Source organism: Nilaparvata lugens, chromosome 14, assembly GCF_014356525.2.
Source record: "Nilaparvata lugens isolate BPH chromosome 14, ASM1435652v1, whole genome shotgun sequence".
NCBI lineage: Eukaryota > Metazoa > Arthropoda > Insecta > Hemiptera > Delphacidae > Nilaparvata > Nilaparvata lugens.
Window position 1 is genome coordinate 17,843,732 of NC_052517.1, and position 27,978 is coordinate 17,871,709.

Here is a 27,978-nt window from a genome sequence, read left to right on the forward strand (position 1 = left end):
AAAATATCCAGAGACTCCTTCCATTAAAAGAATTATTTCATATTATCTCCAATATTTTTTTTAAATTGGTAGATCTAGGCTTCGTGTTTCCTGAACTATTACGGATCTACTTTAGAAATTTCTAGGAGAAATTGGGAACTTAAACTTTTAGGAAAACTTTAAAACTTTACTTGTTCCCTAAACTTGACAACTTCTATAGTATAATTACCAATCGTGTTCCTAATTATAAAATAATTGAACTTATTTGAAATTCAAATTTTCAAAAGATTAGATTGAATTTAATTCTAAAATATTCAAATTTCATCAATCTTGAATAATTTTTCAAAGAATTTAACACAAATGTTACAAAAGCTATGCTCCTAATGAATAATTCAATTTACTAAATTTTAAAATATTGAAATTTGTCAATGTTGAATGATTTTTCAAAGAATCTGACACACATGTTACCCACATAAACTAATGAAAACTGTGCTTCTAAACTGCTACAAAAAATTCTACATTGAGATACATTGAAACATAAATATTGAGAATATACTCAACCTACATCATGTCTCCCAATTGACTGTTTCTCTGGCAAAAGAAAATTCTACAAATTTTGGTATTGAACTGTGCTTCTGAAACACTACAATAGATTTTATATTGAGATACAATAAAACAGAAATATTGAAAATATTTATCATGTCTCTTAATTTACTGTTTTTGGTACAAGGATGAATCCAAAACAGTTAGTTTTTGGAGTAAGAATAGTTGTAAACTGACTGGAATGAATTTGACAATTTTGTTTCAATAGTATAAAGTGTTTTCCAATTGACGAAAGTGACTTGCAAAGAACTTAAACTTCAAAAATGTGTCATTAAAAAAAACATGTCTCTCAATTTACTGTTTTTGGTACAAGGAAAAATCCAAAACAGTTAGTTTTTGGAGTAAAAATAGTTTTATACTGACTGAAATAGATTTGACAATTTTGTTTCAATAGTATAGTGTTTTCCATATAAACGAAAGTGACTTGCAAAGAACTCAAACTTCGAAAATGTTTCATTAAAAATAAGGAGACATTTTATTTAAAAATTGAATAATGTAATTAATAGCATTAAAATGTGGAATTAAAAATTACGATTCATTATTAGTTAATTACATACAATTCATGGGAAAGTTGAACAGATTTCTAAAGAAAAATGAAACTCCGGTATTAATGAAATTTCTGAAGAAAAACTTGACTTATTAGGCCTACATTGGAGAAGAATAAAGACTTCAAGATTGAAAGATTGGTGTAATAATGTGTTGAAAGTGCTTAAGTGAAAGTGATATTGATTATACACTTCCTGACTTCAAGAAATCAACAGAAATGATGAAGTTTAGAATTGAAATTGAAGAACAAACCATTGAACTAGTAGAAACTCGTCTGTGATTGGCTGTTACAAACCTGGATTCCACCTATAACAAACAAGGTTAGTAGATCTATCATATTATAACAATTGAATGATATACTGTATTATACTATAGTGGGGTCCACGTTATAATGGCAGTGTTTGATTAGCAATGGTATTGCTATCCTTGTCTATTTTTCAACAAAGCAGATAGAACTTTATCTTTCTCGCTTTGCTTTATTGCCAGATCGTCTTTTAACAATGTACATGATATAATGTATTATTCTATAGTGGGGTCCACGTAATAAAGACAGTGTTTGATTAGCAATGGTATTGATATCCTTGTCTATCATTCAACAAAGCAGATAGTACTATCTCTTTCTCATTTTGGTTTATTGCCAGATCGTCTTCTAACAATGTACATGATATACTGTATTATTCTATAGTGGGGTCCACGTTATAATGGAAGTGTTTGATTAGCAATGGTATTGCTATCCTTGTCTATTTTTCAACAAAGCGGATAGCGCTATCTCTTTGTCGATTTGCTTTTTTGCCAGATCGTCTTTTAACAATGTACATGATATAATGTATTATTCTATAGTGGGGTCCACGTAATAAAGACAGTGTTTGATCAGCAATGGTATTGATATCCTTGTCTATCATTCAACAAAGCAGATAGTACTATCTCTTTCTCATTTTGCTTTATTGCCAGATCGTCTTCTAACAATGTACATGATATACTGAATTATTCTATAGTGGGGTCCACGTTATACTGGTAGTGTTTGATTAGCAATGGTGTTGCTATCCTTGTCTATTTTTCAACAAAGCGGATAGCACTTTCTCTCTCTCGATTTGCTTTATTGCCAGATCGTCTTTCAACAATGTACATGATATACTGTATTATTCTTTAGTGGGGTCCACGTTATAATGGCAGTGTTCGATTAGCAATGGTATTGCTATCATTGTCTATTTTTCAACAAAAGCGGATAGCGCTATCTCTTTCTCATTTTGCTCTGTTGGCAGATCGTCTTTTAACAATGTAGAATTGATAATTAGTTAACCAAATTTTCTATCATAGTTATGAAAAATCGTTGTCTTGTCAATGCCTTCTATAGACGGTAGCTGATACAGGTTTTATTGATGTAATATTAACTGTTCATACTCGTTTTAAATAACCAATTATATTCTATCAAGCAAGAAATTACATTTTCCTACAGTTACCTTGAAAAGTGGCCATTCCTGCACTGATTACAGAACGCAAAGAATCACTTTTCCGCTCTAGTGCGGGAAAAGTTTTTCTGCACTCCAGATTTGCAACATGACAACGCAAAATAGTTGGTGGGTTAGTTATATGGAGGATTAGTGCACGAAAACGAAAATGAGGTTGGTAACAATGACTGTGGTATACCTCACTGCACGTTATAATAATATTAAGAACACCGAGTTGGAGGACAGCCACCACATCAGTGACAGCCGCCCATTCAAACACTACTATATTATTCAATTTTATTTATTGATAATAAAATTACACAGAAAAACATTTGATGCATTTCAGCGAATTTTACCCATAATTACTCACTTTTCTTATTCAATGGTAACTGTAGGAAAAAATTAAATGTGAAATACGTGCGCAAAGTTCCTCTGCTGCACTCAAGAAGCCATTCCTTACTCGCCTACGGCTCGGGCGTAAACGTTTCTTTCGGTGCAGCAAACTGTCACTTTGCGCACTAGTTGCACAAATAACTATTTCGCCACACTGCACAGAAAGCAGCTGTTTTCCAGTCCCTACGTAGATATGAAAGACATTGTTTGCAGACGACCCTCGTCTGACGTCAGAACAGGTTTCTTTCCGGCCTTGGCCGGAAAGAGTGCCCTTTCCAGCCGCTATCATGGAACTGAGAAAAGTGATCAAAAAACTTTTCATTATTTGTGTTCATTATTCAATAATTAAAACATTTATAATAATATCATCTTATTGTCATTTGAAATAATAAAAAAGTATAAACTCAACCTCCCACATAATTGAACATCATATTTTAGGTTATTTAGAGAAATCAGAATAAAAAAATAAAAATACTTGTACAATTTCCTGATATTCAGATTACCTCAGATTTGCTAGAGCTATCACCTTCCACTTCTGCTTTCGGAAGTGCTTAGTAAACAACTATTCTCATATATATTTTTTCATTTTTTCTGTGTGGCGAAAAATAGCGTTCGCACCACGGGTAAAAATTTTTTTCCGGCTCCCAATCTTTTCTAGTCCTCGGCCTACGGCCTCGAACTTGAAAACCGATTTCGAGCTGGAAAAATCTCATGTTCTGCTCTAGGTGCGGAATATACTATTTGAAATATGATTTCTTTGCTCAATAAAATATAATTGTTTATTCTAAACGAGAATGATCACATATTACATCAATAAACCTGTATCAGCTACCGTCTATAGAGGGCATTGACAAGATAGAGGATCGGCAACGTTGTTCTCCTATCTTTCTTCACTGCCATTATAACGTGGACCTCACTATAGAACGAACACTCATTCAACAAAGCAGATAGCACTATCTCTTTCTCACTTTGCTCTGTTGCCAGATCTTCTTTCAACAATGTAGAATTGATAATTAGTTAACAAAATATTTCATTTTAGTTATGAAGATTCATTTTTAAAATATAATTTCTTGCTCAATAAAATATAATTGATTATTCTAAACGAGAATGAACACATATTACATCAATAAACCTGTATCAGCTACCGTCTGTAGAAGGCATTGACAAGACAGAGGATCGGCAACGTTGTTCTCCTATCTTTCTCCACTGCCATTATAATGTGAACACACTGTAGTAATCAGTAATTTATGCTTGAATAGATAATATGCATATTAATAGCGTAGATATGTGAACAGCTCTGAACATACCTGATGTAATATGCTTGATGTATTCAGGAATGTATTTGTATCTGTAATCTTAGAATCCAATTAATCATGTTTCAAGAAATACTCGAGGTATTAGTAGTGCCTCCACATTGTATTATATTCGAGGTGTTATAATATTGCTGCTTCTTCCCTCTAAGCCTTCTCTTCCTCCTCCTTCTCCTCCTTCTCCTACTGTTTCTCCTCTTTATCCTCTTACTCCTTCTCATCCTCCTCCTCCTCCTCCTCCTTCTCCTCCATCTCCTACTGTTTCTTCTCTTTATCCTCTTATCCCTTGTCCTCCTCCTCCTCCTCCTCCTCCTCCTCCTCCTCCTCCTCCTCCTCCTTGTCCTACTGTTTCTTCTCTTTATCCTCTTACCCCTCCTCCTCCTCCTCCTCCTCCTCCTCCTCCTTCTCCTACTGTTCCTCCTCTTCATCCTCTTCTCTTACCAATTCCACCGCCTTCCACCCCTTATCTTTCAAATCAAATCAAATCAAATCATTTAATTGCCATACAATAAATACAATCATATTCAAAACATAATAAAAGAAAAGAAAATACATAATTTTATAATCAAAAGTATAAAATAATTAAAATAAAAATTAAGCATAAATAATACTAAAATCATAATTAGATACTTCTCAATGGTAATCCGGCATCACCAGCAAAAGGAATCAAGCCTGCCCGCTGGTGAGAGTTGCAATCAGCTAGTTACATTGGTTATTTCCTAGTTTTATACAATAATAGAGAAAATAATCCATGCTTAAAAATATGTTTTTAAAAAATTAGATAATGCTTCCAATTGAAAAGAAATAGTTTTCTCTTATCCAATTTTTTAGTATTTTGTAATTAATTTTTGCTTCCAGATCAAAAGGCAAATCATTTATGAATCTTGTACTTATATAAATGAGCTTCTTCTAACTACTGTTAATTTGGTTTTATAAATTTTATATTCATAGGTTGTATTTGGTCTAAAATAATATTGAACTATATCATTTAATAAAAAATTGTTTTTATACACTTTATAATATATTTTGCTAAATTTTTCAAGTACAATTGCCTTACAGTCATCACATTAAATTCTTCAAATAGCAGATTAGTTGGATGCAATCGAGGTTTATTCAATATTGTTTTAATAATACACTTTTGAGTGATGAATTAGTTATTTGTGCAACTAGTGCGCAAAGTGTCAGTTTGCTGCACCGAAAGAAACGTTTACGCCCGAGCCGTAGGCGAGGGCGGAATGGTTTCTTGAGTGCAGCAGAGGAACTTTGCGCACGTATTTCACATTAAGTTTTTCCTACAGTTACCATTGAATATGAAAAGTGGGTAATTATGGGTAAAATTGCCTGAAATGCATCAAATGTTTTTCTGTGTAATTTTATTATTGATAAAAACCTTAATCCTAAAATCCTAAAGTCCTCGTTGTCCTTGGTTATAATTATATAGGTACTTAATAATTAGCGCGTTGTGCTTGGTTGCACCTCTGCTCACTATAGCAGCCACAGCAGTCACTGTTACCAACTTCATTTTGATTTTGCTGCACTGTTGCTCCATATAACCTACTAAGTATTTTGCGTTGCCATGTTGCAAATCTGGAGTGCAGAAAAATTTTTCCCGCACTAGAGCGGAAAAGTGATTCTTTGCGTTCTGTAATCAGTGCAGCAATGGCCACTTTTCAACCTAACTGTAGGAAAAAGTTATTTAAATGACTATCGAAAGCCCCACCCAAGATTGTTATCCCATATTCTAATATGGATTGCACCAAAACAAAATATACTGTATTATATTATCTGTTTTTTCATCGTCTTCCTCCTCCATTATCACCTGTTTCTAAGCCTTTTTTCTTCCCCCTGGTCATCTACCCTCTCATCATCCCTTCTCTTTCCCTTCTCCTTCTCCTCCTCCTCATCCACCACTTCCAACTCCTCCTCATTCTCATCAACATTCTCTCACTTAGGCTATTCCTCCACTCCTTAGCCTCCTCACAGTGTTAATTTCTCTATTTCTCTGCCTTCTCCTCCTCTCCTACTCCTCCTCTCCTCCTTCTCCCCCTCTTCTTCCTCACTTCACCACTGTCATTCACACAATCCTTATTCTGTGTTTGTCTTTCCCTTCTCCTTTCAATCTTTTTTCCTATCCTTTTCCATCTTCTCCTTGTTTTTTCCTCTTCTTCTTTCTATTTTTCTCCTTCCTCCTCTCTTCTCTCTCCCTCTCGTCTCTCTCTCTGCTCTCTCCTCTCTCTCTCTCTCTCTCTCTCTCTCTCTCTCTCTCTCTCTCTCTCTCTCTCCTCTCTCTCTCTTTTAGTAGAGAGTTAGTGGGGAGGATATTTTTAATATTCTTTCCGAAGAATGGAAATTGACATGTCTAAAGCTCCGCCAATTTATATAGATGCGTAACAATTTAATTATTATCTATAGTTATTATATTACAAATTGCTTTTTCAGATCATATACAGTTCAATAATTATTTTCTTAGTCTATATTATGTAAATTCATCTATAATGTTGCTGTATTGTAAGCTATTGTATATAAGTGTATAAGCCAGTATATATTGTAATCTACATAAATAAAGTACTCAATCAATCCACCAACTTCTCACCATCCCTTCTCTTTCCTTTTCCTGCTTATCCTTCTCTTCCCCCTTCTTCACAACCTTCTCATCCTCCTCCTTCTCCTTCACCAACAAACTCACCCTTCCTGTCTCTCCACCTCCACCTCCTCCTACTACTTCTTCTCCTCTTCTTTTTCATCGCTTTCTTCCTCCATTATCACCTGTTTCTTCAGCCTCTTCCTCCTCACCATTTCCTCCCTCCTAATCCTTCACTTACACATCCTCCCCCTACTCTCCTTCTTCACTCCTCTTCCTCTTCTCCTCCTCCTGATCCTTTTCCACCTCCACCTCCTTTCCATTCTCATCAACATTCTCCCACTTAGGATATTCCTCCTACGCATCTTCATCCTCCTCCTCCTCCTCCTCCTCCTCCTCTCAAAGTCCATCTTCCCCTAATTCCTCCATTTCTTTTTCCCCTCCAACCCCTCCACTCCTCCTTCCCCCTCTCTTCATCAGCACATTCAACTTATTCTCCTTTCTCAATTAACTTGGTTCCCCTCTTCTTCTTTTTCTTCTTCTTCTTCTTCCTTTCTATCTTTCTTGCTTCTGCTCTCCAACTTCTTCCTTCTCCTCCTTCTTCTTTTTCTCCTCCTTATCCTCTTTGTACAGTTGTCACTCTCGTCTTTCCAATTTCTCAAAGGCTTCTCTTAATGGGTCGCTGACAACAGTTCTCCCCGACAACCATTCTCCTCTTGATTTTGACCGTAGGCGACAGCCAATACCCTGCTGAAATATGCCAATTCCGACAACCATTCTCCCCGACATCCGTTCTCCTACTGAAAAGAAGGAGAACGTCTGTCCGAAGCGTTCCCGACAACCGTTCTCCTCGAGCGCTTCCGACAACTGTTCTCCCCGACATCCGATCCCCTACTGAAACCTGCTCGAAAAGGAGAACGGTTGACGGCGTTGACCGGCGACAACCGATACCCTAAAAACTGGTTTGAAAAGGTGATCGGCTGTCGGGGAGAACAGTTGTCGGGGAGAATGGTTGGCGCGTTCCCCTCTTAATCCTCAAATCTTGGCAAAAAAGAAAGAGAGGTTAGAAATTATAGGACATTTGACTTCTCATTGCAGAAAAGCAAAACTCATAATAATAGGAAATTATTCTCACATTTTCCGACTCTTTATTTTCTTCTCCACTTTCTTCTCATCCCAGTTGATAACTAACCATCCTAGACTTCATCCATGCTTCAGTTAACCTACACGTATAGGTTAGACCTACTCGTACCGGTATAAATAATATTGAAAGGTTATTTCAAAATTATTTCCATTGAAACTACTCATTTTTTATAGGATTTCTATTTTTCTCTCATTTTTGAAAGAAATACCTACAAAATAACCTAATTTCTGTTGTTTTGAGATTCAGATTGGTGTAACACAGCTTTTTAAAATAGCCGCCATTTCAGGTTTGTATAAAAATAAAATCTGATCTCAGTTATGGAAGCAAATTTTTGAATCAAATTATGAAACAGTAAATTTTCTTGATTAATTTGACATCAAATTGATTATTCTATCAAGGAAATTATAATTATTATTAGGTAAAATTTAATGGGATGAATTGTGGCAAATCAGTGGCAAAATGAAGAGACTTGGCAACGTTTCTCTCCTATCTTTCTTCACTGCCATTATAACGTGGACCTCACTATAGTCTTCTTCTTCGTTCTCCCATATTCTCCTCAATAATAATCATTCAAAATGCCATATTTATGGTACAATATACTGTCATCCTGATAAGATCATAATAATATGCCATACGCATGATAATAGAAATAATTCTCTTATTCTCTGATTCTCCATTTTCTTCTCCACATTATTCTCATCCCCAGTTATTTTCTGATCTTCTCACTCTCCCTCTCATGTTCTCCTTCATTTTAATCACTCGAAACTATTCAGGAACAGTCAAAGACAGGATTTAGTGATTGCAGACGGGAGACGGGAGTCTTGAATCGTGTAAGAAACGCTTTGACAGGAATTTCTGCAAAAATTAACACATCAAAGAGGTTCCAATCAAACCTGAAACCGTCAAATGAGATCCTCCTCCTCCTCATTTTCCTTCACCTCCTCCTCCTACCCCTCTTCCACCTTCTCAACCTCCTCCGCGTCCTTCTCCACCACTACCTCCTCCTCCACCACTACCTCCTCCTCCACCACCTTCTCCTCCTACTCCTCCAACACCTTCTCTGACACATTCTCCTCCCACTTCTCCTCCACATCTTCCTGCTTCCCTGCTTTCCTCGTCCTTCTTCACATCTTCTTCTCCATCCTCTTCCTCAATCATCGCCACTTCCTCAGCTTCTTTCTACTCCTCATTTTTCTCTTCCTCATTAGGCTACTCCTCATTCTGCTCTTCCTGCTCCTCATTTTCCTCTTCCTACTTCTTCACACTTTCCACCCCTCTTCATTCTTCTGCACCTTCTTCACATCTTCTTCTCTTCGTTCATCATCGCCTCTTTCTGGGTCTCTTTTTACTTCTTATCTCACTCTCCCACCCCCTGCTCAACCACCTCCTTCTCTTTCTCCTCCTTCTAGTCTACTCCTCGTCCGTCTAAATCTCGTCCTTTCTATCCTCCTCCTTCTCCTCCTCCTCCTCCTCCTCCTCCTCATCCATCTAGTCTTCTACCTCCTCGTCCATCTGATTGCTCCTTTTCATCCTACCGCTCCTCCTCCTTTATTCACTCCTCCTCCTCCTCTTCTTCTTCCTCTTCCTTTTTCTAGTCTAGTACCTCCACGTAAATCTATACCTCATCCATCTATACTATCATTAGACCTAACTCTGCCTGATAAAGATTTTATTCTATTTCATTTCATCTATACATCGTCTTTTTCATCCTGCTGTTATTTCTCCTACCTCTTAATTTTATTAATCAATAATTTGATCTTATCTACCTATATAATTATTTTACTTTATCAATTTTCTGTTTTTTCCCTCTTAAATATTCATATTAATAAAACTTTTACAATATTCCCATTAATAAATAAATCCTTAGTTTAATTAATGAAATTAACGTTTTGGTAGAGAGTTAGTGGGGAGGATTTTTTTAATATTATTTCCGAAGAATGGACATTGATATGTCCAAAGCTCCGCCAATTTATGTACATGCATTACAATATAATTATCTATAGTTATTATATTACAAATTGCTTTTTCATATCATATACAGTTCAATAATATTATTTTCTTAGCCTATATTATGTGAATTCATCTATAATGTTGCTGTATTGTAAGCTATTGTATATAAGTGTATAAGCCAGTATATATTGTAATCTACATAAATAAAGTACTCAATCAATCAATCAACCTCTCCCACTCCTCCACCTACTCACCCTCCTCCTCCTCCTCCTCCACCTCCTTTCTGAGAAAGAGATAGCGCTATCCGGTTTGTTGAATGATAGCCAAGGATAGCAATACCATTGCTAATCAAACACTGCCATTAAAACGTAGACCTCACTATAACCTACCCTTAAACCCTTAAGGTTTCTTCATTTTCAGGTCGTGTTTATACTTTTTCGCCACACTGCACAGAAAGCAGCTGTTTTCCAGTCCCTACGTAGATCTGAAAGACATTGTTTGCAGACGACTCTCGTCTGACGTCAGAACAGGTTTCTTTCTGGCCTAGGCCCAAAAGAGTACCCTTTCCAGCCGCTAACATGCAACTAAGAAAGGTGGAAGAGAAATGGTTTCTAGCATTGGGAGCTAATGAATCGGATTTTTGGATAGCAATGCATCTATTTATTATCTCTTCTGATTTAAAAATCATCACATAAGCCAAGGTAGATGACAACTCTACTTGACATCAGCTGTTGGAATGCAAAAGAGACCCACAAATCGCCTAACTTTTTGGCGTCAGCTATACCTGTAGTGTGGCGAAAAATATCGTACGTGACTCTCTCAGAAAGGTGTTCACGGTATTCGGATAACATAACTCGGCAAGCCTCGTCCGGGAAACTATCCTCATACCGTAAACAGTAACTTTCTGTGCTTGTAGCGTAATATACTATACAGTTTGGCTGTACGCCAGCTTGTGAATTTCGGGGAAGAGATATTTTGATTTTCCAACTGTACATTCACTGAATAACTAAACTCCAATTTCCGTCCAGTGGTGTATATGTTGTCAGCCCAAACTGACATGACAACATATGTAGTCAGAAACTTGTTGACAATGTTGGCGGTTTCCCCACATGTTGTACATGCTGCACATGTGTGGAGACATACACATATGACACATATGATACACATATGACACATGGAACATGTCATGTGTGGAATTTGATTATGTACTCTGTAGTGGACATGGTTGCAAAATATTTGTTTGTGTTCATGTGTCAACGAGGTGGCTGTCCAATTGTTGTGGCTGGAGGAGGAGGAAAAGGAGGATATGGTGGTGGAGGAGGTGGTGGAGGAGCAGGAAGAGAAGGAGAACGATGTGGAATACGTGAAGAAAAAGGAGGAGGAGAAGGTGGTGGTGGAGGAGGAGGAGGAAGAGAAGGAGAACGATGTGGAATACTTGAATAGAAAGGAGGAGGAGGAGGAGGAGGAGGTGGTGGAGGATGAGGAAGAAAAGAAGAACGATGGGAATACGTGAAGAGAAAGGAGGAGAAGGAGGAGGAGGGGTAGGTGGGAGAGGTGATGATGAAGGGCAATGAGATGAAGAAAAAAAAGAGCTGGAGGAGAAGGTGAAGAAGGGAGATAAGATGGATAGAAAAGGTCTAGAGGAGGAGGGGCGGTGCGGTTATGGAGGAGTAGAAGGGTGAGAGGAAGAGAAGGAGAACGATGGGGGAGTAGGTGAAGGAGGAGGAGGAGTAAGAGTAGGAGGAGTCGGTTGAAGGGGTGAAGAAGAAGGGGATCAAGCAATAAATTATATATTTTAATAGTTTTTAATGATATAATTATTAATTAAAGAAAATCCTAAATAGTTTTTAATGAATTTTCATGATGAAGTTGGATTTTTTTTATTAAATAATCAATTCTACATTTTAAGAGACGATCTGGCAAAAGAGCAAAGCGAGTAAGAGACAGTGCTATCCGCTTTGTTGAATGATAGACAAGGATAGCAATACCATTGCTAATCAAACACTGCCCTTATAACCTGGACCTCATTGGAGTATTGAATAATTCTATTGTAATTGAATAACTTTTTTCTAGATCTTCATTAATTCTCTTTCTCTCTCTTTCGTAGATGACGGGGAGCAACAACACGACAGAGATAGTCTACGAGCAAGAAATAATAAAACAGAAGTACCAGCAATGTATGGTGCAACTGGAATTGAGCAACCAGACTGGGCCGCATTTAGAAGGTTAGTCACAAATTTCTATTCTTATTCTGTCAATAATTTATATGAATCTATAATTTCGTAATCTATAATATTATGCATTATATTAATCTACAGAGTGATTCATATGTATGGGAACCCTACAATAAGTTGGAGACTGTTGTAGATATAATACTGTAGCTTTCAGGGTAAGTTATTGGTCGAATACTCCACCTTTTGACGAACAGCTGAATTTCAACCCCTCATGACTTGGAGGTTTTAACTCGTATATTTTGAAAACACTTATACTGTCGTACATCATTTTAAAAGTATTTTCAAAACAAGAAAGATGGCATCAATAAAAATGTTCTATGATTCTTGTATCCAAAATGGCGGCTGATTGAAGTTTTAGTTTGATTTGTAAAGTTTAATCAGCTGTTATTTTGGATAAAAGTATCATAGAACATTTTTACATTCCTTGCCCTATTACCATGGGTTAGAAAAGTATATTATGCTTTCCGAAAAAATTAGGTACCCCAAATTCTAAATTTCTATACGTTTCAAGGTCCCCTGAGACCAAAAAAGTAGTTTTTGGTATTGGTCTGTATGTATGTGTATGTGTGTGTGTGTGTGTGTGTGTGTGTGTGTGTGTGTGTGTGTGTGTGTGTGTGTGTGTGTGTGTGTGTTGTGTGTGTGTGTGTGTGTGGTGTGTGTGTGTGTGTGTGTGTGTGTGTGTGTGTGTGGTGTGTGTGTGTGTGTGTGTGTGTGTGTTCATGTGTGTGTGTGTATGAGTGTATGTGCGCCTGTGTACACGATATCTCATCTCCCAATTAACGGAATGACTTGAAATTTGGAACTTAAGGTCCTTACAATATAAGAATCCGACACGAACAGTTTCGGTCAGATGCAATACAAGATTTTCTCTAAAACGGCTCCGACGATTTTGATCAAATTCATACCTAGAATAGTCATTGATAAACTCTCTCAACTGCCACAAGTCCCATATCTGTAAAAATTCCAGGAGCTCCGCCCCATCGATGCAAAGTTTGATTTTAGATTCTCAATTATCAGGCTTCAGATACAATTTAAACAAAAAACTCCAAGCGGAAAAGATTGAGCATGAGAATCTCTACAATTGATCTTCAGTAACATTTTCACCTAAAATCTGAAATAAGCTCGTAATTCAAAAAAATGTTATTATTTCAATTGCAAACTGTTGGCGACTGTTGATTCTATTAAATCATTCACTATGAAGAGATAGCAGAGCTCGTGTGTCTCCAGCGTTATTGCCCTGTCACCAGCTGGCTTGAATCGTTGAATAGTAGACTTGAGATGCGCGGGAACACTAGCGTCAGGTGATAAATTTTCATAACGGTAAGGAAAGTTGTGTGAGTGCGCCACACCAAATTTTTATTGATGTCATCGTCCTCGCTTTGGAATGGCCTTTGAAATGATGTATCACACAATGGGTGTTCATATTCTAAATATTTCAGTTACAACCCCTCATTTCTTTAAAAACTGAAACTTCAATCAGCCGCCATTTTCGATTCAAGTATCATAGAACATTCTCAACGATGCTGTTTTTTCTTGTTCTGAAAGGGCCTTTGAAATGATGTACCACACAATGGGTGTTCACAATTAAAATATTCGAGTTACAACACCTAAGTCACCCCCTTGTGAGGGGTTGAAATTCAGTTGTACGTCAAAAGGTAGAGTATTTGACCAATAACTTATCCTGGAAGTTACAGTATTATATCTACAACGGTCTTCAATATTTATTGAAGGGTTCCCATACATATATGACTCACTCTGTGTATAATACATATGGTTGAGTGTGAAAGAGGGCCGGCTGCGCCCAAGCTTCAACCTTCGAGGTTTTTGATAGAGGCAGCAAATCAATCAATAATTATCATTATCCATCCATCTAGTCCATTTATATTCAAGTTCCATTCACCCCATAAAACTCCACTTTTTGAACGAGCGTTAGCGAGTTCTCACTTTTACTTACTGGAGGCCAAAGCAGGACCTCCTATATGTTTCCATCTTATGAATATTAATTTATAAATATTTTTTGCCCCACTTGGATGTGTTGAGCTGGTTCTCGTGCGTCATATAGAGGCCGAAAATGATTGTTTTCTGACCAGGCCGGTAAAAGTTTTACCGCCCTAGGGCTGTAAAATAACCTTAAAATCAGCTGATTCTGATTTGATGTGAACGTGTTTACAAAATGGTTTATGAAACGGAATCAGTTTATGCTTCTAGAATTGAATAAGTATTCCGCAATAAGAGATACTATCATTTTATTTGGATGAATAAAATTCAGATAAGATTATAAACTATTCAAATTCGATTTTAAAAGTAGGATAGAACTTCTAACCTAAACTTCCGAAGTCAACGCTTGTTGTCGCATTGTTGACGTTGACGTTCAGATTGGCAAAATTTCAAGTGTGCTAAAACAGCTGATCAAAAAACTTTTCATTATTTGTGTTTATTATTCAAGAATCAAAACATTTATAATAATATCATCTTATTGTCATTTGGAAGAAAAAAAAGTATAAACTAAACCTCTTACATAATTAAACATAATCTTTTAGGTTATTTAGACAAATCAGAATAAAAAATAAAAATACTTGGAAAATTTCCTGACATTCAGATTACCTCAGATTTGCTAGAGCTATGACCTTCCTGTTTTGCTTTCGGAAGTGCTTATAATAGACAATGAGAATAATTATTATTCTCATATATATATATATTGTTTATTTCTCTGTGTGGCGAAAAATAACGTTCTCACCATGGGCAAAAATGTTTTTCCGGCTCTCAATCTTTTCTAGTCCTCGGCCTACGGCCTCGGACTTGAAAACCGATTTCGAGCCAGAAAGGTCTCATTTTCGGCCCTAGGTGCGAAATATACTATTCCGGCTCTCAGTCTTTTCTTGAAAACCGATTTCGAGCCGGAAAATTCTTATTTTCGGCCCTAGGTGCGTAGTATATTTAATATACTATTACATATTCAATTTACTTCACATACATCGGGGTCGGAGGTATATTATGTTAGAAATATTCATTCAGTGTTGTAATAAGAAATCCTCATTTTTCCAAGTGAAAAATATAACTTTGTGTGGAAATTATCAGTATATTATCAGGAGAAGATTGTATCATTTTATCAAATAACAAGATAAGATGTTTCATGCTGGTCTTCTTAGACACATTATTCTGCTCTAATAACCTCAGCCAATCTTCTCTCCCTCTTTTATTTCTTCTTCTTTTTGTTCTTCTTCTACTTCTTGATCTTCTTCTAATTCTTGATCTCCTTCTTCTTCTTCTTCTTCTTCTTCTTCTTCTTCTTCTTCTTCTTCTTCTTCTTCTTCTTCTTCTTCTTCTTCTTCTTCTTCTTCTTCTTCTTCTTCCTTCTTCTTCTTCTTCTCTTCTTCTTCTTCTTCTCTTCTTCCTTCTTCTTCTTCTTCTTCTCTTCTTCTTCTTCTTCTTCCTTCTTCTTCTTCTTCTTCTTCTTCTTCTTCTTCTTCTTCTTCTTCTTCTTCTTCTTCTTCTTTTTCTTCTTTTTTCTTCTTCTTCTTCCTTCCTTCTTCTTCTTCACCCCAATCTTCCCCTTATTTTTTCTTCTAAAAGTAGCGTCTAGGGTGCATTTTTCTCGACTTTATGAAGGTTTACTCCCCGATTACACTCCTAGAGAGGCTAAGGAACAATTTTCACTTTTTCATAATTTTCCTTCTTCCTCCTTCAATATCCCCTTCTTCCTTCTCTTTCTCCACCCTATCCTTTAGTGCTAGAAATTCTTCTTTTTTCTCTTCTATCTGCATTGTTTACACATAATTCTATTTTTTGATGATGTCATATTTTTATTTCCTCTTGTCACTCTTATTCATGCAAATTGAAATGACATACATGACTGTGTCTCATGTTCATTTTGTTATAACTTATATTAAAATACTAGTAGTTCTGTGAACAGTAGACCTCGCGCTCAGTGAGTTACATTGACCTGTTGTTATGTTTTCTCAAAAATTAATAAATAATTTATCGTACCGTGACGTGTCGTCCCGGAATGTGAGTGTGAGCGCTGTTATCAGGTCTGGCTGCAACTGTCTACAACGTTGATGGGAAGATACAATTTTCAAGATGTTCGATGTTTTTGAACGGGTAGTATTATAGTCAACTGTCTACTAACGTTAATGGAAAGATACATTTTCAAGATGTTCAATGTTTTTGAACGGGTAGTATTATGGTCCACTAGACAGCTGATTTATGATGAATAATTCTATAGTCTGATTTTTACTCTGATATTGGCGTATGAAGGAGGCTCCTTTTTCCTTTCATATTATCCTTGAAATGCAAAATTTCCAAAAACCTTGTATATACGTCGACGCACAATTAAAAAAGGAACATACGTGTCAAATTTCATGAAAATCTATTACCGCGTTTCGCCGTAAATGCGAAACATGAAAACATTTTATAAACATTTAAGCATTAAGAGAAATGCCAAACCGTCGACTTCAATCTTAGACCTCACTTCGCTCGGTCAATAATAGATATTATAAATAATACATAATCTATCTAAACTTAATACACAACACCATAATTTGATTATATGAGAATGACTTGATAATGCCGAAAAATGTCGTGATTGAACAATTTTAAAAAGGTACTTAAATTTCTATTCATAATTCATATTCATAATTTTGTAAGTATGTAGTAATATATCAAATTTATCTAAAAAGGCACTACTGGCATATTTAAATGTGCGTACAGATATACACGCCGCGAACATGAGCAATTCACTTTTAATCAGCTGACTATATGTGTATTTTTACAGAAACGGTAAGATACAGATATAAAAAGCTTGCCATCAGCTGATTAAAAGCGAATTGCTCATGTTCGCGGCGCGTAAATCTGTACGCACCTTATGTGAAACTTGTTCGCCAGCCACAATGTTAGGAGAATAATAATTGTGATTATTTGAGGGAATTTTCCCTCAGAGAGAAAAATATAAAAATAGAGAGAGAGATTGATTGATTGATTGAGTACTTTATTTATGTAGATCACAATATATATTGGCTTATACACTTATATACAATAGCTTACAATACAGCAAAATTATAGATGAATTTACATAATATAGACTAAGAAAATAATTATTGAACTGTATATGATATGAAAAAGTAATTTGTAATATAATAACTATGGATAATTAAATTGTTATGCATTTACATAAATTGGCGGAGCTTTGGACATATCAATGTCCATTCTTCGGAAAGAATATGAAAAATATCCTCCACACTAACTCTCTACCAAATTAAAGAGAGAGAGATTGATTGATTGAGTACTTTATTTATGTAGATTACAATATATACTGGCTTATACACTTATATACAATAGCTTACAATACAGCAAAATTATAGATGAATTTACATAATATAGACTAAGGAAATGATTATTGAACTTTATATATGATATGAAAAAGCAAAAAGCAATTTGTAATATAATAACTATAGATAATAATCATATTGTTATGCATCTTCATAAATTGGCGGAGCTTTGGACATATCAATGTCCATTTTTCGGAAAGAATATTAAAAATATTATCCTTCCCACTAACTCTCTACCAAGAAGAGAGTAGAGGGAGTAGAGGGAGAGAGGGATTGATTGATTATTTGCCTTTATTGGGCGGAGTTAGGACTCCTGGTCCTATCTGCCACACAACACTCAAATTTCTCCTCTACTTAGAAAGAGAGAGAAAGAGAGAGAGAGTGATAGTGAGAGATCGAGTAAGAGAAAGCAAAATATGGGACAGGGGAAGAGAGAAAGCATTAGTGAGAGACTGAGAGAATTTCCCTTCAACTTTGAAAGAGAGATTGGTTGATTGATTGATTGATTAAGTACTTTATTCATGTAGATCACAATATATACTGGCTTATACACTTATATAAAATAGCTTACAATACAGCAAAATTATAGATGAATTTACATAATATAGACTAAAAAAATAATTTTTGAACGGTTTATGATATGAAAAGAGCAATTGGTAATAGCTTTAGATAATATTGTAATGCATCTACATAAATATCGACGGAGCTTTGGACATATCAATGTCCATTCTTCGGAAAGAATATTAAAAATATCCTTCCCACTAACTCTCTACCAGAAAGAGAAAGAGTGAGTGAGTGAGTGAGATATCGAGTAAGAGAGGAGTAAATAAGGGATAAAGGAAGAGAGAAAGCATTAGTGAGAGAGTGAGAGAATTTTCCCTCAACTTAGAAAGAGAGAGAAAGAGAGTGATAGAGATATTGAGTAAGAGGGAGCTAAATAAGGGATGATGACAGAGAGAAAGCATAAGTAAGAGAGTGTGAGAGAGAGATTGATAGAGAGAGAGAAAGAGAGAGAATGGGAGCAGGAAAGGGTGAGAGAGTGAGAAAGAGAGAGAGCGTGATGGTGAGAGAAGAATGATCGTGTAAGAGAGAGCAGAATAAGGGTCAGGAACGGAGAGAAAGCTTTAGTGAGAGAGAGTGAGTGCAAGAGGTGTGAGACATCGGAAGAGAAGACGGTATGAGTGAGGGAAACAGCCAGAGGTGTAAGAGAGAGGAATAGGGTGGGTGATAGAGCAGTCAGTTAGGGGTTTGAAACCCTGATTGAATCAAGGTAGAGAGGCTACTAACTAGAGTGGATGTAGCGTGACAGGTCTATCTCCACACCACTCTATGGAGTGGTCCACGTTATAATGGCAGTGTTTGATTAGCAATGGTATTGCTATCCTAGTCTATCATTCAACAAAGCTGATAACACTATCTCTTTCTCGCTATGCTCCGTTGCCAGATCATCTTTCTATAATGTAGAATTATGATTAATTGAAAAAATATTCCATTTTAATTATGAAAATTCATCATGAAATTATTTAAAAATATAATTACTTAACTGATAGAAATATAACTGATTATTTTAAACGAGAATGAACATATATTACGAGAATGATGTAATATTAACCATCAATAAACCTGTATCAGCTACCGTCTATAGAAGGCATTGACAAGAGGTTTATTGATGAAATATTAACTGTTTATTCTCGTTTAAAATAATCAATTATATTTTATTAGTCAAGGACTTATATCTTTCAATCATTTCATAATGAATTTCCATAATAAAGATAAAATATTTTGTTAATTAATTATCAATTCCACATTGTTAAAAGAGGATCTGGCAACAGAGCAAAGCTCTTTGAAAGAAATAGCGCTTTCCGCTTTGTTGAATGATAGACAAGGATAGCAATACCATTGCTAATCAAACACTGCCATTATAATGTGGATCTCACTATACACGAATAAATATAATTGATCACTTTAAACAAGGATGAACAGTTGATAATTCAATATCGGGGCAGCGAGCTTTGCTCGTTATCTTTATTCATTGATAAACAGAACACAATTCTCTAGAATGATCGTGTTTATTTTCCACAGCTGGCTATATGTCATCTTATGAATTTCGGGGATGCGATATTTTGATTTTTACATACTCACTTTTTACTATCCACAGCTGTTTCAGCAAAGGATGAATAATCATTTCAATGTCGATCAGCGAGTTTTCCCAAGGATGAGACCTAGTGCAATCAAATTTTTATATCATAAACCTATGTTCCAAATTTCTTGAAAATCGTTGGAGCCGTTTTCGGGATCCGTTGAACATAGATAACCAAATACTAGTAGTTGTAGTTCTGTGAACAGTAGACCTCACGCAGTATACTCATCCACAAGTACCTGATAGAAACTATATACCTTATAGAAATACAGCAATAGACTAACTTCTCCACACATCTGTGTAATCACTTGTCAGCTGATTTATGATGAATAATTCTATAGTCTGATTTTTACTCTGATATTGGCGTATGAAGGAGGCTCCTTTTTCCTTCTATGTTATTATTGAAATGCAAAATTTCCAAAAACCTTGTATATAAGTCGACGCGCAATTAAAAAAGGAACATACCTGTCAAATTTCATGGAAATCTATTACCGCGTTTCGCCGTAATTGCGCAACATATAAACATTTAAACATTAAGAGAAACGCCAAACCGTCGTCTTGAATCTTAGACCTCACCTCGCTCAGTCAAAAATACAGCAATTGCTCGATTAATAGAATAGGATCAGATATACCAGTATCAGTCATTCTCTATTGAAGGCAGTGACAAGGTAGAGAATCGGCAACGCTGTTCACCTATCTTTCTCCACTGCCATTATAACGTGGACCTCACTATAGCACTTCACTGTTGGCAGGTAGCTAGAACTCAAAAGTCAATCTATGTCTTTAATCTGGGATGACTTGACTGTTCCCTGTTTGCCACTTCATAACTGATTGGTGCAAACTGAGAGGAGGATGATGAGGATGAGGAGGAGGAGGAGGAGGAGGAGGAGGAGGAGGAGGAGAAGGTGGATGAGAAGGAGGAGGTGACGGAGAAGATTGAGGTTGTCTAGGTGTCTATGATGCAGAGGGAAGAAGATAACTGATTGTTGCAAACTGTGAGTAGGATGATGATGATGAGGAGGAGGAGAAGGAGGAGGTGGAGGATGAGGAGGAGGAGGAGGTGACGGAGGAGATTGAGGTTGTGTAGGGGTCTGTGAAGGATAGGAAAAAGGAGGAAGAGGAGATGGAGTGAGAGGAGGTGAAGGAGTTGATGGGAAGAAGTAGGAGGAAGAGTCCCCTTACCTTGATGAGGAGGAGGACGAGGTGGAGGAGGAGGAGGAGGAGGTGACGGAGGAGATTGAGATTGTGTAGGGGTCTGTGAAGGAGAGGAAAGCGGAGGAAGAGGTGATGGAGTGTGAGGAGGAGAAGGAGTTATTGGGAAGAAGTAGGAGGAAGAGTCCAAAACCTTAAGGAGAAGGAGGAGGATGACGAGGTGGTGGAGGAGGGTGAGATGGAGGAGGAGGAGTAGGAAAAGGAGGAGGAGGAGGATGACGAGGTGGTGGAGGAAGGGGAGATGGAGGAGGAGGAGTAGGAAAAGGGGGAGGAGGAGTGGTTGAGGACCCTAGGAAAATCGGCATCTCTCGTGATAACCTGAGAGCAGATATTATATCGGAGATGATCGTCTGAATCTTAGACCAGTTATAGAATAGACACGCTGGGAAGTCTAGCCTCTGAAGCCAATATCTACCGCCATATCACCATATCGTGACGTCATCATCGGATAGAAAACTTTTCTGCAGAGTTTGTTTACATTTTTTCGCCACACTGCACAGAAAGCAGCTGTTTTCCAGTCACTACGTAGATCTGAAAGACATTGTTTGCAGACGACTCTCGTCTGACATCAGAACCATTGATATATATAGTTAGATGACTAAGCTATACCTTCAAGCGTTTGGAAGCATGATGCCTCCTTCATTTCTCGTCGCCATTGAATATCGGGCAAGAAGTCAGGCGCCCAGACAGACTATATGGGAAAACATGGAATTTCATTGCGTTATATCTTTCGACATACTTGATGGATTTCAATATAATTTTTTTTCAACTTTTCGTCATTTCCATTACCATATGATACAATGATTTGTTCATTGAACATTATTTTTAACTCGACCAAACATCTAATTTAGTGAACCTACCTCACTACAGATTTTGATCCATTCTATTAGCAAATGAATCTTATTTTTACAATATTTCCCTATTACCATGTATTTGGGATATGGAAAATAAAACATTAATTTATTATAGATCGCTAATATTACCGTATATTTTATTAGAATAATAAATAATAAATTAACTGTTATCACAATATTTCGTGAAACTGTTTCCAGTCGTTTTGCAACTTAAGTATAGGTACCTAACTATACTATACTCCTATATTTAATATAAGATAATAAATAACTACATATTATAAGAACGGGAAAAAAAACAAAAATTATAGATCGCTAATATTACCGTATATTTTATTAGATGACAAATAATAATAAATTAACCATTATCACAATATTTCGTGAAACTGTTTCTCATTCATTTTGTAACTCAAGTATAGGTACCTAACTATACTCCATACTGTACTCCTATATTTAATATAAGATAATAATAACTACATATTATAAGAACGGTACCTAACACTATACTCTATATACTCCTATATTTAATACAAGATAATAAATACTACATATTATAAGAACGGGAAAAATAAAACAATAGTAATAATGAAGAATTTATAGACAATTTTAGCAAATAATATTTTTTATAATACAAATTTAGCAGACAATATTTTCATAGTTCACAAAATATTACAATATAAGACAAATTAATGGAATGGAATATGGATACCTATATTGGATCTATGGAAATGAAATATTTATTATAATATTACCGAAACTTATATTTTATTACTTGGCAAATAATGATAATGAATCAACCTAAGCACAATATTCCTTGAAACGATCATTTGGCACTAGGCTTAGCCTGCTTGAAACATGACCTATGAAAATATAAAAATACTTATGTATGAAAAGAAATATTTTTATCTGGCGCATGCAGATTCGTTCATCCATAAGCACTGCATGAAACTACCATACTTTGAATATTTTTTATTGCTTCAATAAAAAAATATTATCATTTGAAAAAGGCTCTTTTTCTACACAGCGAATACAAATACCCGACTTCTTGCCCGAAATTTTTGGTAGCTACACTAGCGCAGTGGCATCATAACGGACTTCGCTCTTCTTAATCTTATTCTCTATATCAATGATCAGAACAGGTTTCTTTCCAGCCTAGGCCGGGAAAGAGTACCCATTCCAGCCGCTAACATGGAACTAAGGAAGTTGATCAAAAAACAGCTGTTAAAAGAACTTTTCATTATTTGTGTTCATTATTCAATAATTAAAACATTTATAATAATATCATCTTATTGTCATTTGAATGAATAAAAAAGTATAAAACTCAACCTCCCACATAATTGAACATCATCTTTTAGGTTATTTAGACAAATCAGAATAAAAAATAAAAATACTTTGACAATTTCCTTATATTCAGATTACCTCAGATCTGCTGGAGCTATCACCTTCCACTTCTGCTTTCGGAAGTGCTTAGTAAACAACTATTCTCATATATATATTGTTTATTTTTGTGTGTGGCGAAAAATAGCGTTTGCACCAGGGGCAAAAATGTTTTTCCAGCTCTCAATCTTTTCAAGTCCTCGGCCTACGGCCTTGGACTTGAAAACCGATTCCGAGCCGGAAAAATCTCATTTTCTGCTCTAGGTGCGAAATATACTATTTTCTATCCGATGCTGACGTCACGATATGGTGATATGGCAGTAGATGTTGGCTTCATCGACTTTCAGTATGAATATACAATGGGCCGTGTCTATTCTATAACTGGTCTAAGGTGTGAATTAGGAGGAGTAGGATGAGGAGGTTGATTGATTGATTGATTGATTGAGTACTTTATTTATGTAGATTACAATATATACTGGCTTATACACTTATATACAATAGCTTACAATACAGCAACATTATAGATGAATTTTACATAATATAGACTAAGAAAATAATTATTGAACTGCATATGATATGAAAAAGTAATTTGTAATATAATAACTATAGATAATTATATTGTTATGCATCTACATGAATTGGCGGAGCTTTGGACATAAATCAATGGGCCATATGAATAAAGTTGAGCATTTGCTCATACTTCTAAAATATGGAGCATTTGCTTCATTTTCTATGAATAAAACGAGAGCAAAACCTTTTGCTCATGCTCATCAAAAAAATTGTTTGAGCATTTGCTCAAAAGTAAAAGCTTTTGCTCAAAATTGTTTGAATAAACTAGAGCATTTGCTCAACTTTTGAAGCAAATGCTTCAAAAAAGGTGAGTCTAGTCTAGAGCAGCTTATCAGCTTTTGCTCATAGTAAAATGGCTCAACTAATCCGTATGAGGAAGAAAAACTATACCAGATACTATCACAACCAATAGTTGAGAACTATAAAACTCTTTTTAGATTCAACCATGATATATATCACCATTATTCCAGCTACAAAAGAATAAATACAAAAGCTACCTGTTATAAAGATTGCCATCACAAAATAGGAAATAGGCATTTAAGAATATGAGAGTGTAGACGATTATAAGAAGGCTATTGATATTATAAGAATATGCTGAAGATTATTATAGAGATGACATTTTTTCACGCTATTATTTCAAAACTCTAAACTGAACTAACCTAAAACTGTATTCATAAGAAAACAGAGCAGACGACGCAAACACAAGCGGCTGTTTGCAGTTTGCCCCCTGTTTGCAATTGCATATTTAGCGCTTCCGTGAGCTATAAATACAAATTAAGGCTACAAAAGCGAATCAGCTGATGGAAAATCTTTAAAATACGTGAGCATTTGCTCCAGAGCTCAGGAGCATAAGGTAAGAGTATAAGGTAAGGCTTATTCATATAAAAATGAGCAAATGCTTTTGCTTCTACCTTTTGCTCATGAGCAAAACGTTATGCTCAATGCTTTTGCTCATGAGCATTTGCTCTGGTTTTATTCATATGGGCCAATGTCCATTCTTTGGAAACAATATTAAAAATATCCTCCCCACTAACTCTCTACCAAAACGTTAATTTCATCAATAATTAAACTAAGGATTTATTTATTAATGGAAATATTGTAAAAGTTTTAATTGATATGGTGGAGGTGGGGGAGGAGGAGGTGGAGGATGAGGGGAACAAAGATGAAGAGAAAGAGGAGAAGAAGAAAAGGAGGAGGAAGAGGAGGAGAAGGTAGCGAGGGAGGAGGTAGAGGAGCAGTGGGTGGAAGAGGAGAAAGAAGATTGGATCATGAATGATCAGGATAGACCAGCATAGATTCATTGATTATTCAGAGATCCTGAATAAGAAAAGAAATCCTTTTTTCCAAGACCTCAATTAACTACAGTGAGGTCCACGTTATAATGGCAGTGTTTGATTAGCAATGGTATTGCTATCCTTGTCTATCATTCAACAAAGCGGATAGCGCTATCCCTTTCTCGCTTCGCTCTGCTGCCAGATCGTCTTTTAACAATGTAGAATTGATAAATTAATTAACAAAATATTTCATCTTAATTATGAAAACTCATTATCGATAAATATAATTTATTGCTTAATAGAATATAATTGATTATTTTGAACGAGAATGGACAGTTAATATTACACAATAAACCTGTATCAGCTACCGTCTATAGAAGGCATTGACAAGACAGAGGATCAGCAACGTTGTTCTGCTATCTTTCTCCATTGTCATTATAATGTGGACTTCACTAAAGTGAGATTTCACTTTCAAACTGTCTTTCAACAATGAAGAATTGATAATTAATTAACAAAATATGTCATCTTAGTTTTGAAATTCATTATGAAATAATTGAAATATATAATTTCCAGCTTAATAAAATATAATTGATTATTTTAATAATAATTTTTTGACTAAAAACAAAATTTGTACAAACAAATTGAAATAAATTGATAACATAACTGGTGTATCAGACACCTACGCATGCACAATACATGTTTATCATTTATTTATTTATTATTTTACAACTAGGCGACTTTCTAGAAGTATTTTAAGCCTATAGTGAGTTCCACGTTATAATGACAGTATTTGATGAACTTTGGTTCTGCTATCCTTGTCTATCATTCGACAAAGTCGGTGGTACTATCCTTTTCTAGGTCCACATCGATGCCAATTATGTTTTTGACAGTGTAGGAATATAATTAATTGATGCAGAGAATCGGCATCGCTATTCTTCTATTTTCATCCACTGCCATTATAACGTGGACCTCACTATACGTGATGATGATGGGATGAATGATAATACAATGAAGGCAGAGTTATGAATTAATAATAATTATAGGTTATGCTATTTACTTGAATTTATTGATTTGAGTCCACTTTTCAGTCTAGAAATAAATGAACTTTAATTTTTGAATTTGATTTGATTAAAACCCGAAGATAATAGAATGATTACATTCAATAACCTCTCAGAACTTGACAATATTATAACTTCATTATAGTCTAAATGAAACCCCAAAGGTAATTTGTTTATTTATGAGTTTGTTTTTATTTATAATCCTTTTTGTTTTTATTTGTTTATTTTCTTTTGTTTTTTATTTATAATCCTGTATGAGGCCCTTCTTCGTATATTTAATCACAATAGAAAATGATCAAACAAAAAAAGATGATGGAAAGAAAATGATCATTTCAAACAAGAATTAACAATTGATAATTATTACATCAATAAACCTGTATCAGCTACCGTCTATAGGAGGCATTGACAAGACAGATGATCGGCAACGTTGTTCTCCTATCTTTCTCCACTGCCATTATAACGTGGACCTCCAACATATTTCTACTTTCCTTGCCCTATTACCATAGGTAAGGGAAGTATTGCTTTCCGAAAAAAATAAAGGTACCCCAATTTGTAAATTTCTATACGTTTCAAGTTCCCCTTAGTCCAAAAAAGTGGTTTTTGGGTACTGGTCTGTATGTGTGTGTGTGTGTGTGTGTGTGTGTGTGAGAGTGTGTGAGTGTATGTGCGTCTGTGTACACGATATCTCATCTCCCAATTAACGAAATGACTTGAAATTTGGAACTTGAGGTCCTTACAATATAAGGATCCGACACGAACAATTTCAATCAAATGCAATTAAAGATGGCGGCTGAAATGACGAAAATGTTGTCAAAAACAGGGTTTTTCGCGATTTTCTCGGAAACGGCTTCAACGATTTTGATCAAATTCATACCTAAATTAGTCATTGATAAGCTCTATCAACTGCCATAAGTCCCATATCAGTAAAAATTTCAGGAGCTCCGCCCCATCTATGCAAAGTTTGATTTTATATTCCCAATTATCAGGCTTCAGATACAATTTGAAAAAAAACTTCTAAGTGGAAAAGATTGAGCATGAAAATCTCTACAATTAATGTTCAGTAACATTTTCACCTAAAATTGAAAATAATCTCGAAATTCGAGAAATAGTGATTATTTCAATTGCAAACTGTTGACAACTGTTGATTTCATTGAATCATTCACTATGAAGAGATAGCAGACCTCGTGTGTTTCCAGCGTTATTGTCCTGTCACCAGCTGGCTCAGATCTTTGAATAGTAGTAGACTTGAGATGCGCGGGAACACTAGCGTCAGGTGATCAATTTTCATAACGGCAAGGAAAGTTGTGTGAGTGCGCCACACCAGATTTTTCAATTGACGGTTTATCATTTTTCACCCTGCATAACTCCATTTCTGAATAGACTCCATATTTCCCCAAAATAATTGGAAATTCCAAAATGAATTGAAAGAACCGGTGGATGAACACCCTGTATTCAGATTATATTCATGAATGAATGCTTCAAATTCAGCTCCTTCATTCATTTTTAATTGGTCTGTGATAGGTTTTTCACTGGTTTTTGATTGGTTCTGTAGGGAGAAAATATTATTGATATACATGAGTGATTTGGTGTGAATGGGTGGTATTGTTTGCATGTATTTTAATTTGGAAGGGAGAAACAACTTGGAAACTGGGATATTTTTCATTGTAGGGTGAATTGAAATCACAATAAATTGAAAAAGTATTCCATTTATGAAGAGTGATAGAGATTAACAGGATTGTCAAAGAAATTTAAGAAGAAAATAAATATCCGATAGACATAGCGGGATTTACGATGAAAATAAAAAAAAGACAATAAATAAATAAAAAGAGAGATGAATAAAAATTGATTGATTGAGTACTTTATTCATGTAGATTACAATATATACTGGCTTATACATTTATATACAATAGCTTACAATTCAGCAAAATATATTATAGATGAATTTACATAATTTAAACTAAGAATGGAAAAAGGAAGAGGA

General features: G+C 35.5%; 1 protein-coding gene across 1 annotated transcript in view; it reads left to right on the plus strand.

The window, feature by feature from the left end:
• Positions 1-213: 213 nt before the first annotated feature.
• LOC111056807 (calcitonin gene-related peptide type 1 receptor-like) overlaps positions 214-27,978 on the plus strand; it is a gene marked incomplete in the record, with an annotated part of 81,928 nt that continues 54,163 nt past the window's right edge. The window contains 2 exon segments of the mRNA XM_039440983.1: positions 214-1,448; positions 12,062-12,179. Of these exon segments, the coding sequence (XP_039296917.1) occupies positions 12,062-12,179 (118 nt within the window).